The sequence below is a fragment of the Miniopterus natalensis genome, chromosome 6 (assembly GCF_054644295.1).
Source record: "Miniopterus natalensis isolate mMinNat1 chromosome 6, mMinNat1.hap1, whole genome shotgun sequence".
In the NCBI taxonomy this organism is placed as follows: domain Eukaryota; kingdom Metazoa; phylum Chordata; class Mammalia; order Chiroptera; family Miniopteridae; genus Miniopterus; species Miniopterus natalensis.
The window spans coordinates 8,866,724-8,879,983 of NC_142086.1; the positions used below are offsets into that span (position 1 = coordinate 8,866,724).

A 13,260-nucleotide genomic window follows, 5' to 3' on the forward strand; every position below is an offset into this window, starting at 1 on the left:
AAACTAGGACTCAGGAGGTTAAGTGACGTTCTTAAAGTCACCCAGGGACTAGGTGGAAGAGTCAGATCCCTGCCCAAATCTGTCTGACTCCAGAGCGAGGGATCTTTCCCATACATCACTGCGGCTGCATTCATTAACTTTTAGCAACAAGGGCATGTCAGTCCTTTGTGTAAAGGGTGGTTAGGTTGCTGAATACTGGACAGATAACTTTGGATGGATGCACACACACCTGAGCAGGTTTACTTCAGTCACCCAGCAAATAGGGCAAGTGGTGGACATGTGAGGATCCCACAGGGAGTGGCCCTGGAGTATGTCTGTTGGGGAACATTGTTCTTAAGTGTCACCCCGCCTCTTCCCAGCAGAGGGCAGCATGTATGCATCTAGAAGCAATAGAATCATAAAATTGCATAGTTATCTACAAAAATGTTTGCTAAATTCCCTAATATTTAAAATGTTCATAAGAGTTCATTATTTTGCAGTTTGAAAAAAAGGTAAACGGTCGTGAAAACAGCTTTGTGCTTATTAATAACATGAAAATCTCAGAGAGGAAGTGATTTAGGAAAATGTTACCCAACAATTAATAGTATTTCCTGTCCTAGCAAAGAATCTTTATAAATTAGCTGCAGTATAGTTCTGCCATTAAAAATAGTATTCTAATGGTTGTATTTTTCTTAAGAAGATAATATAAGTTTATTGAAAAATATTGTAATAATCTCTCTGAATCAAATGAAATAGTAAATCCAGATTGCATGGGGCTAATATAAAATAAACTTCAAAGGATTCTAGAAAGAATAAATAAGAAGTTGTAAAACCATAAAGTATTGTGTGGACTTAAGAGCCTGGCGGGGGTTTTTTCTTAGTTATAATATTTTGTTACCTGAACTAACTTCTGATTGGTTGAGTGATAAGAGATTTGGATAAAGCCATTTAGTTCTAATCCAGATATTCTTTCCTGCAAACAGAAACACTGTCAGTTGTTGCTGTGGAACTAGAACTAAGGGACTTCGTGAATGTCCTTCCAGAAGATGGCACTGCAGCATTTTTCTTGCCATATCTTCTTTATTGCAGTCGAAAAAAATCATTGACTTGAAGGTATCATTGGAAAGTCAGCACAATAGCGTATGAGACTGAATTTTTAAAAATTGAATTCCAAGTAGAAATGTAAATAAAGGATTTTCATATTGAATATGTACATATATTGTAAATACTTTCAGCTTGCTTACTTTACCATGGTATTTCATAATTTATTTCCTGAATCCACTAAATTGTCCAGAATGTAAAAAAGCTACAAGGCATAAGAATTTCCTCAAAGAAGGCATGTATTTTTAAAGATAGAGACTGACTTTTATTTCAGAGAACATCAATTCACTGTTGTTGGAGACATGACAATCTTTTTCATCCCAGGCACACAAAGAACCATTTTGCAAGTATGTGTGAAAGAATGTCACTCCATGTGGTCCAGAATGTAATCTTCTTGATTTTTCCAGTTTTTTTCTATTGGGTCACTTTTTAAAACAATTTTCTTTGTGAAAGATGTTAATGTTTTCTCACAGTGGAAGATTTCAAACTTTATTATTTTGTTACTTTAAAAACCCACCCTGTGGTTATCTCTGAATCATATGAAGTAGAAGTTTACAAAGTAACTTTCTTGACTGGCTGTTACCTGATTTGCTGAATGTACGCTTTTCAGCCAAACCTCACTTCCACTTTTGTTGATTGTACTCTTGCTCTTTAGCTAGAGTGTATGTGACAATAAAGGAATATATCATTGTATTCACAATTGCGTCTTCTTTTTTAACTCTTATCAAACAATTTTGAGTCCAAGTTCAGCTCATTGATAGTGTGCTTTGACTTTAGTTAAGGCTGGACAAAGTGCTAATCACCAGCCATCTCCACAACTATATTTTGAAATTTTTCCCCTGATGACAATGTTTATCAGGATTTAATCTGTATAATTGTTTCTTAATTCTGCTTTTCTCCAATTCCAGATTCATAGCCTTTTGACCATTTCTTCAAGGGTTGATAAAATCAGATGTGGAATCTTTTTATTTTATTTTAAATATTAATTTTTATTTTTAATTTAATTTTTATTTTATTTATTGCTTTATTATATGTTATGTTTAATTATACTTCCTGTACCCCTGTGTCCACTGGTTCAATAGGAATGATGTCAGCAGCACATTAGAGGGATTGATGGGGAATCCAAAGGTTGGAAACATTTTAATGAATCTTAATAGTGGTCCTTTGAGGACCATCCAGGACATCTCGTCATAGATTTCTTTTTTTTTGAATACAGCCTTGTAAAGCCCCAGTGATAGTGACATGAATGGTCTATGTGAATCAGTTACATTACCTAGTGTGTTAGCATCAGCCATGTGTAATAGTCTGTTGATATTTTCGTGTGAAATAGTGTGACACAGTTTCCCCACAAATGCATAAAAGTGTGTTTCCAGTCTTCTTTTAATGCTTATAGCCATTCCAAAGGAAACATTCTATTCAACACTTTCACATACATTATAGTGAATTGGTGTGTTTTTTTTCACTTATCACCAATTTATTTCTTTCAGCCAGACTTGGTCTCTATAGAAAAAGAAATTTTAAGACCATTATTAAAAATAGTATATATCATAGGATTAAAAAATTAGTACATGATGCTTTAAATGTATTCTAATTTTTAAATATTGGTTATTTTGCTTAATTATTATAGATTCATTTATATTTTTCTGCTTGTCATATGTTTAAAAACACATCTTTCATCCTAGTACTGCTTTGTTTAAGGAAAAATTACTTCCCTCCCCAATCATTATTAATTATAAAGGGAAAACAGTAACTTTACAATGGAGAAACCTGGCTGACACCTCCTTAATCAAATGCTCAAAGTCAACATAATCAGTAGGGAACAAATCAACATCTTGTGCCTCTTGACATGTGTATTGAGAGAAACAATATCACTTCTTTCAGAGTCTGGCCAAAAAATGCCTAATCTGAATCTAATCATGAGGAAACGTGAGACAAACCCAGATTGAAGAACATGCTACAAAGGGACTGCCCTGTAGGCTTTAAAAATGTCCCAGTTGTGGGACCTTCCAGACTGGGGGTGACTGAGGACGTGCCAGCTGGATACAACACACGAGTAGGATTTTTGTTTTCTATGAAGAACATGATTAGAACAGTTGGGGAAATTGGAAAAGGGTCTGTAGTATGGGATCATTTTTAATTTCCTGATTTTGATAGGCATGTTGTGCTTATGTATGAGAATATCCTTGTTTTGAGGAAACATGAGTATGTATATTTATAGTGTATATATAATGTGTGTGTGGAGATAGAATGAAAAAGCAGATGTGGCTGTGCAAAATAGTAGCATCTGGGGAATCTGGGTGAAAGGTGTATGGGATTTTTTTTGTACTGCTCTTGCAACTTTCTGTAAGTCTGACATTATGTCCAAAAGAGTTTTTAAAATTCCTTTTCATTTGAGTTAACATGGGGTTAGATATGTACCAAGCAGAGTATTGTACTGGATTTGGGTACTTAGTAGAAATACAGACTATCCAGGCCCTGCCTATAAGGAACTTAAAGCTAAGCAAGGTTTTTTTTCTAGACTTCTCCAAAAGGCTATCTCACTGTCATAGAATGTCACAGTCTAAAAAAAAGTACCCTTTTTTATATTTGTCATAGGAGGCCTTAATTATGTTTCCTCTGTTAAGTATGACAGGATGTGGATACATTTTAAAATATTTTTCGGGGGGTGGGGGAGAGGAAATTGTGTGTCTCCTGGTGCTTACCACTGAAAGACTTCCCTCTGACCTTCAGTGCTCTCTCGTGTGTCATGGTAGGAAGAAACTTCTCTAAGAGTCTGAATTAATGTAGACTTGCCCAAAGCACTATCAGACTTTTACTTAAAGGTAATCCAGACTGATAAGTGTGGCTCCCCATTTTTCTGTATATAGTTTAAACTCTCTCTTTTATTCATTACTGCTTTTTTCAGTCGCACACAATACCTTTCGTAAATGCAAATTTCTCTCTCATTTTTTTTCAACATGTGTTTTTCCTTCACATTTTCTATTTGTTCTACAGTTTTCTCCATGGCTTTTTAAAACAATCTCCCTTTCCTAACCAGGCAAGCTGTCACCCCCCTCGCCTCCAGGCTCCTGGTGCGGGGCCCTCTGCCTGCCTGTGTGGGGTTACCTGCAGCAGCGCCCTCTGCGGGCCAGCCATTTGCGTGCATGCATTCCCTACCCCTGTTCCCCGGCTCTTGGTTATTTTTCTGAGCAGGACCACCCTTTTGCGTGGTAAGCTGTGTGCTAATGTTTAGAGACTGAAGTTTTCTTTCTCCTTTTGACCCTTCACTCTGCTCATCAGTTGCTGGCCTGAAACCCAGCAGTTTATTTGCCTGTGTGAGCCTTGGGTGTTCAGTGACCTCAGTACACTCTTTGTGATCAAGGGTTTTTATGGAAGTAGCTTTTCATGGTACAAGGTGTCTATGTAAGACCAGGAGAAATTAAAACTTTTCATTTGCACTAATGGTGGTTCTTTCAGTGACTTTTAATTTTTGAAATATATTTCTATATTTTCTACCATTTATATGTTTCCTTTCTGCCTATTTTTAGGAAACACAAAGATTTGTTTTCTCTACATAATTTCTCCCTGTAGGATTTGCCATTGCCAAGTCCAACAATTCTGAACTCAGAAGACCCAGGAAAGAGCAGAGCCCGCAGCCACAAAGCAGGAATTTCACTGCTCATATGACACATTGTGTTAGTGTTTATCCACAAAAGGGCTGTTTGTTTTCCTGTGTTTTCATTGTGTGTGTGTGTGAGTGGGTGGATGTGTCTGCCCAGCGTCTATCAGGGAGGGAGTGTTCCTGCTGGGGTGGGGAGTGGGGGATTTATATTCTGTTTTCTCCCTGGATCTTTGCTATGATCTGAGTGTTTCGGTCACCCCTGTCTCTCCCCCACCCCCAGATTGTTATGGTGAAAACCTAAAGCCCGAGGTGGTGGTGTTAGGAGGTGGGCCTTTGGGAAGGGATTAGGTCATGAGGGTGGGGCCCTCGTGAATGGGATTTGTCTCCCTGTGAAAGAGACTCCAGAGAGTCTGCCATGTGAGGATACAAGAGGAAGTCTGCAACCAGTGAAAGGGCCCTCACCTGACTGCTGCACCCTGACCCCACACTAACAGCCTCCAGAACTGGGAGATACATTTCTGTTCCCTGTAAGCGTCTCAGTTTTGTGTTTTGTTACAGCAGCCCAAATGGACTAAGACAGTCTTTCACAAGCAATAATCAAGAAAGACACTGTCCTGCCTGATTGCAAAGTTGAAATTATATTGATTATTTGGGGATTTTTTTTTCGGGGTGGGGGGCGCTTTTTTGTATACCAGGTACTACCTAGAAAAAAAAGTTAATGTTTTCTTTTAAGAAAGAAATTAAGTGTGTAAGCCATGATTTGTTTCTTTATATAATATCCATTTTAAGTATAATTACACTGCATCTAATTGGTGTCAGTTTGTACTAGCTTAGAGAGTATTTGTACTGTTTTCAGAACCAACTGTCAGAAAAGCAGTGTCCCATACCATTTAGCAGTGAAAAAAAATCCTGTCCAGAGGCAGAGAAGGAAGGAACAACAGCAAATTCACAGATGCTTCCTACTGGGGACATATTTAGGCAAAGTACTGCATCTTAATTATATGTGAGATATGTGACTTCAGGAGCCACTCATGTGATACTCACCTGTATTCGGTAGCACGGTGTAAGTGGTTTCCATCCCAGCATGGATGTGGTCAGTCACGTGGCAGTGGAGCAGCCAGAGTCCAGGTGTTCTTGGAAACATTTCTAGGGTTTGGTATGTCCCAGGGAAAATGTCAAAGACATCAGAACTATAAACGCCCCTGTGCTTAATTAGAAAAATGACAACATTTATATAATGTTTATTATATGTGAGAATTCATTCAAATCATTTTTCATTGGCCACATCAGGGATATTAGAAAAATGAATCTACTAAAAAAACCACAAGGAACCCCTGTATATTTGTGTGTTTGATACAAACAGAGGTATGTGGTCCTTGAGTTCCTGCTAGAGCAGTGGCACTGTGGGCCGTCAGGTGAGTGTGGAAGGAAAGAGGTGATGAAAGTCCATCAGTCAAGACCTCTGTTACCTCTTTCACTCTGGTTTGCTTTTTGTCAGAGCACTTGTGTTACACAAGGGGACATTCCTACCCTCCCTGCTAACGCGTCTGTTCAGATGCCCTGCCCAGGAATGTGAGCAGAACTCTGAAAACCCAGCAAACCCTGCAAATCCCAGGAGGAGCCCAGGGGTAACAAAGTTTGGCCACCGAGACTGCCTCCGAGTGCCGCACTCAGAAAACAGTCTCTCTGAGGAAACATTTTCTTCATTTTTATTAAAACATTTTCAAATAGAGCAAGACCAGCGACCGTGGGTGGCTCTTACCTGGTATCGGAAGCTGTGGCCATGGAAATGTACCGAGTGCAAGTCTATCTCATTGCCCATTCCCATCAGGTACCAGTTCACTTCGTCTCCCACGTGCATTGTGAGGCCTTGCAGGTTCCCAAACATTCTTCCATTAATAGCTGGGGAAGCACATGATTTTTATATTACCTTTCCGGATATTTTAAACCAGCTGCTATTTCACAGAAAGAATGATTTTAGGCCAAGGAACAGGATCTTTTCTGAGGTAATAGGAGTTACTTCAGGACAGATGAGGGAAATGGATACTTTAAGGTCAATAATGTCACACTGCTTTTCTAGTCACATAGCATCAAAAGCCTTAATCCTAATTTTGAGCTTATTTAAAAGGGAATGAAACTTTGGAACTGGGAGAGAAGTTAATAGGTGATTTTGAATATATTCCCTTTTTTGCTTTGAACAGAATTCTGCCTCACAAAGTGAGAAAGATGTGGTTCATTATAAAATTAAGCAAATGAATAGTCTCTAAAGCAATTGTATTTAAAAGTAGGAAAGGGAAGAAAAAAGTTTTAGAATATGTATCATACCATGCATTTTATTGCTTTCTATGAAATCATCACTGTCTTTGTTTACTTTCTCAGGGTGATCAGAGTATGTTTTGATGTTGTCATCTAAGTACCAAGATTCATTCTCATCAAAAACTAAAAACAGAAGGGAAAATTCCAGTTTCTTTATGGGATTGAATACTTTCAGGTAATGTCTCCGACAAACAATCAGTGGGCCAATTAATCCACTATAGAGGTCCTGAAAAGAGCAAAAACTTCAGTCATCTTTGTGATATAGGTCAGGGTTTTTGGTGGTGGTAATCCTCACCTGAGAACATTTTTTCCATTGATTTTTAGAGGGAGTAAAAGGGGGGGGGGGAGGGAGAAAGAAGCATCAGTGTGAGGAGACTCATCGATCGGTTGCCTCCCGCACCTGCTCCTACAGGGGCAGGGGAAGGAACCTGCAACCCCGGTACGCGCCCTTGACCGGGAATTGAACCCGCAACCCTTTGGTGCGCAGGTTGATGCTCTAACCACTGAGCAACACCGTCCAAGGCTAGGTCAGGATTTCAGAGAACTGGATGGGCACCTTATTGCCCATGACCTGAGGAATTTTGAAAGGACTGATTTAGGTAGTAAACTTCATCCAATGTGGTACAGTCAAGTCAGCAACTTTGTACTTGAAGTTATTAAATGGGAACAATGGTGAGCTGCAGGTAGGTTGTGTGGGTGCAGAGGCCAAATATTGGCTCAACTAATGAGCAGCAATTTAAAAGCACCCGAATGAACAGCGTCGGTTTCCCTATTGCATAAGCCAAGCACTTGGCCAGTCACTGAAAATCCAGAGCTGACTCGTGTAAAGCCCCTGCCCTCCAGAACTCAGCCCTGCAGGGAAAGTCGAGGAGAAATGAACCTCTTGCTGCGGTGGAGTGCACAGAGCTAATGAGCACGGAGGCGGGAGGCCTCAGCTGACAAGCCCGTGGGAGGCTGCTTTGCCTGGCCATCGGTAGCCGCAGGTTAGGTCCTGAAGGGTCTTTGCGTTGTACCATGTTCAGGAATTTTAGATTTTGTCTTGCGGGACATAGGTAGCCACTGAAACACGGAACATGGACCGGCAGCGTGTTTGCATTTTAAACCAGTCATCCCGGTGGTGGAGTGAAGGAGGGCTTGGAACGGGGAGAGGTGGAGACGAGGGGGCCACTGCAGCAGTGGGGCGAATACAGACCTGACCGATGGAGATGGCAGGAAAGGGGGGGCTGAGTCCTGTGCAGGTGGGTGAGTTCCCTGGGTGAGCTCAGGGGAGCAGCAGAGACTTTATATCCAGGGTTCTAGCTGGAACTGAGTAGACTGGCTACTTAGGGTGCTATGTATTACAGCAGGAAGTCAGGAGGGGTGGAGGGAGAGCCCGATTTCCGTTTCAGAGCTGCTGAGTTTCCAGTGCCTGTGGGACATGCTGGCGGAGTTCAGTCTGCAGGCGTATAGCTGAGTCTGGAACTCAGGAGAAAGATTGGGACTAGAGATTTAATTCTACAAAAGAGCCTTGGGACCTGTTCTGATTTGCCATTGTTGAGCGCTTTGTTGGCTTTGAAGTATTTAATCAGACAGCAGCATTAGTTGTGCTGTGATTGTGAGGTCGGCATTTTTATCACCGTGTAATAACAGAGCTCTGAAATCAGGCACTTCAGTTCTTCGTGTTTAATGTATTTTGAAATGAAAGGGAAGTAAAATACTGTATTGATTAATATTTGAATCTGTGTTACCCACAATCAGCAGTCATAGAGTTGTATCCTTAAAAACAGACACAAACAATCAAAAAGAAACCAAAGTGAATCGCAGAGCAGCTTACTTTCCTGCAGGTTTACTATAGAATTGGACCACAGGAAAACTAACCATCTTCCTCAACTGTGTGTCTCTGTTGGGACTTTTTATAGAACACAGATGACTTAAAGTTTACCTTAACTCGATCCACAGTGGAATAGTAGGCCCATGGAATACAAGGAGAATCATCACTTCCAGCTCCAGATCTTTCTGGGATTTTCCATATGTAAGTGTGAGTTTCACCTAAATTAAGTGTTAATGTATCTGGTTATATTTGGTATATATACATATACACACACACACATATAGACACACACACACACATACATATATATGTATAGACAGGCTACGTCTTGATAACCAGTACCCAGAAACTGGAAATGTGAAGGAAATTAGATTTTAAAAGTGGTGGTACTCAAAATTGTTTTCAGGAATTCAGTTTTAAGACAAACTGTAATATACACATTCCTGTCTTAGTCGTTTGTGAATTATCTGGACTGGACACACTTGCAGTACCACGAAAGGGGGGAGGCGGGGATTGGGCCCAACACCGAACCGGACCCTCCTGTGAGACTTTTCTTAGTTGTCTTGGCTTTCAGGAGGTAACAGCCTCCTCACAGCGCCGGACCAAGTCTGCTCAGACGGGCCGGGGCCGTGAGTGGGAGCAGAAAGCCAGCCAACGAACTCCAGCTAGGCCTGTGGGTGGCCGCAGCTAGCGGGACACCGCGCCCGGGCCCCTGCACCCCGGGTTCGCCCAGGGTCTGCAGCAGCGGGGGTGCCCGGGTCTCACCAGGGGTGCCCGGGTCTCACCAGGGGTGCCCGGGTCTCACCCGGGCAGGCCCTGCCAGCTCGGGATCGCTTTAGACTTTCTCTCACCTTCGCGTTCCCTCCCTTGGACGGCTCAGACCCAAGGCCGGCCGCCGAGCCCTGGGATTAGAATCAACCCGCGCAGCGCCTTCCTGAGGCCTCGCCTACATTCACTCGGAGCTCCGCCGAGGGAGCCGCTGCCCCCCCCCGCCCCGCCTCCCCGCCGGCCCCCCCCACCTCCCCCACGCTGCCCCCCCCCCGCCTACCCGCCGGCCCCCCCCCACCTCCCCCACGCTGCCCCCCCCGCCTACCCGCCGGCCCCCCCCACCTCCCCCACGCTGCCCCCCCCCGCCTACCCGCCGGCCCCCCCCACCTCCCCCACGCTGCCCCCCCCCCCGCCTACCCGCCGGCCCCCCCCACCTCCCCCACGCTGCCCCCCCCGCCTACCCGCCGGCCCCCCCCACCTCCCCCACGCTGCCCCCCCCCGCCTCCCCGCCGGCCCCCCCCCACCTCCCCCACGCTGCCCCCCCCCCGCCTACCCGCCGGCCCCCCCCGCCTCCCCCACGCTGCCCCCCCCCCGCCTACCCGCCGGCCCCCCCCGCCTCCCCCACGTTGCCCCCCCCCGCCTACCCGCCGGCCCCCCCCGCCTCCCCCACGCTGCCCCCCCCCGCCTACCCGCCGGCCCCCCCCGCCTCCCCCACGCTGCCCCCCCCGCCTCCCCGCCGGCCCCCCCCGGCCACCCCCCACCTCCCCGCCTGCCCCTGACGGATGCATCGATGCACCTGATTTTCCCCTGGAGCGCGCGCCTCGGCCTCGGGCCTCTGCTCCGAGGGCGTCGAGCTCCCCGACGCGCTTCAGCAGCAGTGGCGATTCTAGTATCAGGACTCGAGGAAGGGTCGCAGCAGACCCCTCGAGGTGAGCTTCTCTAGGACACTGTCCTCAGGGGCTGCCCCGTGCTCCCCGGGGCGGCCCCCGCCCCAGTCTCCTGTGCGTGTCTAGACCCCCCCCCCCGCGGCTCCCTCAGTTTCCTTCTCTCCTTTTGCACCGCTGTCCTCGGTGATCTCAGGATGCCTGGGGAAGGGCCGTCAGACCTTGATCTCACGGTCATGGCCTCTCGGGCTCGTCCCACTCTGCCCGTCACGCCATACGCCGTGTGGCACAGCCTGTCCCACACAGGACCGTGCGCAGGACCTTGGCACTGAAGATGGCCAGATGCTGCGCCCTGCTGCCCTGCAAGGCCTCGCCCTGGTCCGCTCGTGCTGGGCTCCTCCCAGCCCGCCCCTGCCCCGTCACCCAGGCTTGCTGTGCGACAGCCGCTCACAGGGCTTGACTGTCCGCGCGACTCACTGCCGCGCCTGTGGGGCCCCGTTCTATTCATGCGGCCGGCGGTGGCAGGGACGCGAGCAGGACACGAGGGATGCCCTCAAGGGGTGTGGGAGACGCATCTTTTCCCTCGAGCCCCTGCCCCCTGCCCCACATCCCTGCCCTTTCCAGCAGCGGAGCCCTCACGGGAACAAAGCACGATTGACCTCCTGGCTCTGCTGTCCCTTGCCCGCAGCTTCCCGTCGTGAGCTGCAGTGGCCGCGGCTGCTGTCGCCAGGCGCTCCCCCTGCCTCCCCTTCCCAACGCCAGCCTCCCGGCAGGTCCTCCTAGCAGCCACTTTGTATGCAACCCAAGCATCACAGCTCACCACTTCGGCCACTTCTAAGCTGGTCCGAGTCTCAGCTTTTCCCCAGATTATTGCGACAGCCCCCTAACCGATTCCTGCTTCTGCCCTTGTCCCCTGCAGTGGCCGGACAGTCCTTTCAGAGTGTTCACAGGATCATGGCTCCCCAGCGCAAACCCTCGCAGGGTTTTTAGGGTGCAATCTGAGGTCCTGACCATGGCCTCAGGCCCCCTCTCTCCTCCTGCCTCTGGCCCCTGCCCTCCCTGCGCCTCACCTCTCAGTCTCTCCCATTTGCTCTGCTCGCCACCGGCCTCCTTGCTGATCCTCGGGCGCACCTGGTCCCCTCCCATCTCGGGACCTGGGTGCTCTCCCCGCACAACTTCCCATGAGAGGATCCTTCCCATCTCAGGTGTCTCCAGTGGCGCCTCCTCAGAGAAGCCTTCCTGACCACCCTACCTAAAATAGTAACACTGTTACTTACCCTGGCTCATCTGCCTTGATATTTTAGAGTACTTTTTATAACTTAGTATTTTATTTATTTATTATCTCCTTAGGAAGACTGTGAGGATCATGAGGGCAGGGCTTTTCATTTCTACTCCCCTATAGGGTAATTTAGTTTCTCACTCGATACACAGTTGTGAGTACATGAAACAGAGTTTATTCTTGTATTATTATTTATTAACCATTGTATTATTTTCCACATGAACAACTATAAACCTACTTCTGCCCCACCCTGAATTTGGGAACTGCTAAATTACTGAGAAATGTCCCTTCCTGGAACCAACTTTACCACTAATAGATGAAAAATACAGTTCTTATGAAAGAAAATGCACCCCTGTATTGAAACTATTTCAGCTTTTACTTTGTGAAACATTTGTTGAGTTCTTAGGACATGCCAGATAGTAGGTTAGATACTGGAGATTTAAGATTTCAAGTGGCAGCCTCTGTCCTTAGGGTCCTGTCCTCAGATACAGGCAGGGAAATAGCCCCTTTCAGGGTGGCAGTGCTGTCCAGGGCGTGTTCCAGCTGCGTGTGTACAGAGCCATCTCTGCTGACTCAGACCTGAGTGTCTAGATGCCCAGCGCCACCAGGCTTCCTCCTCACAGGCTGTACACACATGCACACTTCCCCGTGTCCCCTCCTGGCCACCAGCTTCACTTTCTCAAGACACACTTCTCTGGAAGGAATGCGTTTCTGACTAGTCACTTGTGGAAGAGCTGTAAAATCTATTGCACAACCCCGGCCCCGCCCCGTGAGTACCTGGGGAAGTTGGAGTAACAGTAGAACTCTCTGTTTTCACCCCATGGGCATGTATTGAGTAGGGCCTCGTGGCCATGTTTTTAAAGATAATAGTCACTTTGTCTCCAACGTCTGCATGAAGTTGTGGTCCTGGCAAGAGGAAAAAGGAAAAGTGGCTTACATGTCTGTCAGGTTAGTTCTAATTTAGTAATAAAAGCACAGACCAGGCAACTTTCTCAGCATTAAGGCAGAGTCTGTTTTACCTCCTGTGGCCTCATGCTGTACTACTCTTGGATCTACACCTGGTTCCAGAGGATTCAGGATAAAAACACTAATAACGGCTGTCCCTATAGCCGGTGCATCTCTGATCTGAGTCCTGTGGAGGTTTGGGCCTGAAAGTCCCCTGCAGCGTGATGGTTTAATCCTGCTGAGGCCGTGACCCATCCACCCCTGGCCAGGAGTTCTGATCTCAGCATTTGGCTTCCAGAATTTCCTGAGCAGGAATTAATAAATGCAGGCAGTCCTGCATTTGAAAGGGTGGGCGGGGCTACCCCCCATTTCTCCTCTCCAGCCAGGCTTAGCTGGGTTCCTGTCTGGGAGGATTTCTGACCCAGCAGCACTGCGTTCTTCCTCGGGTGTCTCTCTGGGGGCTCAGGGTCGCTGAGCCCCAGGGAACTCTGTCAGTGTGGAAACAGTGGGGCTGGGAGTGGCATTCCCTGCGCTTGATTTTCAAGGACATTCCCAAGACCAGTGGTGGTCCAGTTCT

General features: G+C 46.5%; 2 protein-coding genes across 3 annotated transcripts in view; one reads left to right on the plus strand and one right to left on the minus strand.

The window, feature by feature from the left end:
- The window catches only part of HPS3 (HPS3 biogenesis of lysosomal organelles complex 2 subunit 1), a 44,506-nt gene extending 42,726 nt beyond the window's left edge, over positions 1-1,780 (plus strand). For both annotated transcript variants that reach the window (XM_087818074.1, XM_016221525.2), the window contains exon 17: positions 963-1,780. In XM_087818074.1, coding sequence (XP_087674200.1) covers positions 963-1,090 — 128 coding nt within the window. In that variant the 3' untranslated portion in view covers positions 1,091-1,780. The remainder of the gene's footprint in view (positions 1-962) is intronic.
- Positions 1-13,260, minus strand: part of CP (ceruloplasmin) — a 72,048-nt gene that overhangs the window by 6,495 nt on the left and 52,293 nt on the right. The window contains exons 14-18 of the mRNA XM_087818077.1: positions 12,516-12,644; positions 8,919-9,025; positions 7,007-7,223; positions 6,444-6,583; positions 5,726-5,888 (exon numbers count right to left, since the gene is read on the minus strand). Coding sequence (XP_087674203.1) covers positions 5,726-5,888; positions 6,444-6,583; positions 7,007-7,223; positions 8,919-9,025; positions 12,516-12,644 — 756 coding nt within the window. The remainder of the gene's footprint in view (positions 1-5,725; positions 5,889-6,443; positions 6,584-7,006; positions 7,224-8,918; positions 9,026-12,515; positions 12,645-13,260) is intronic.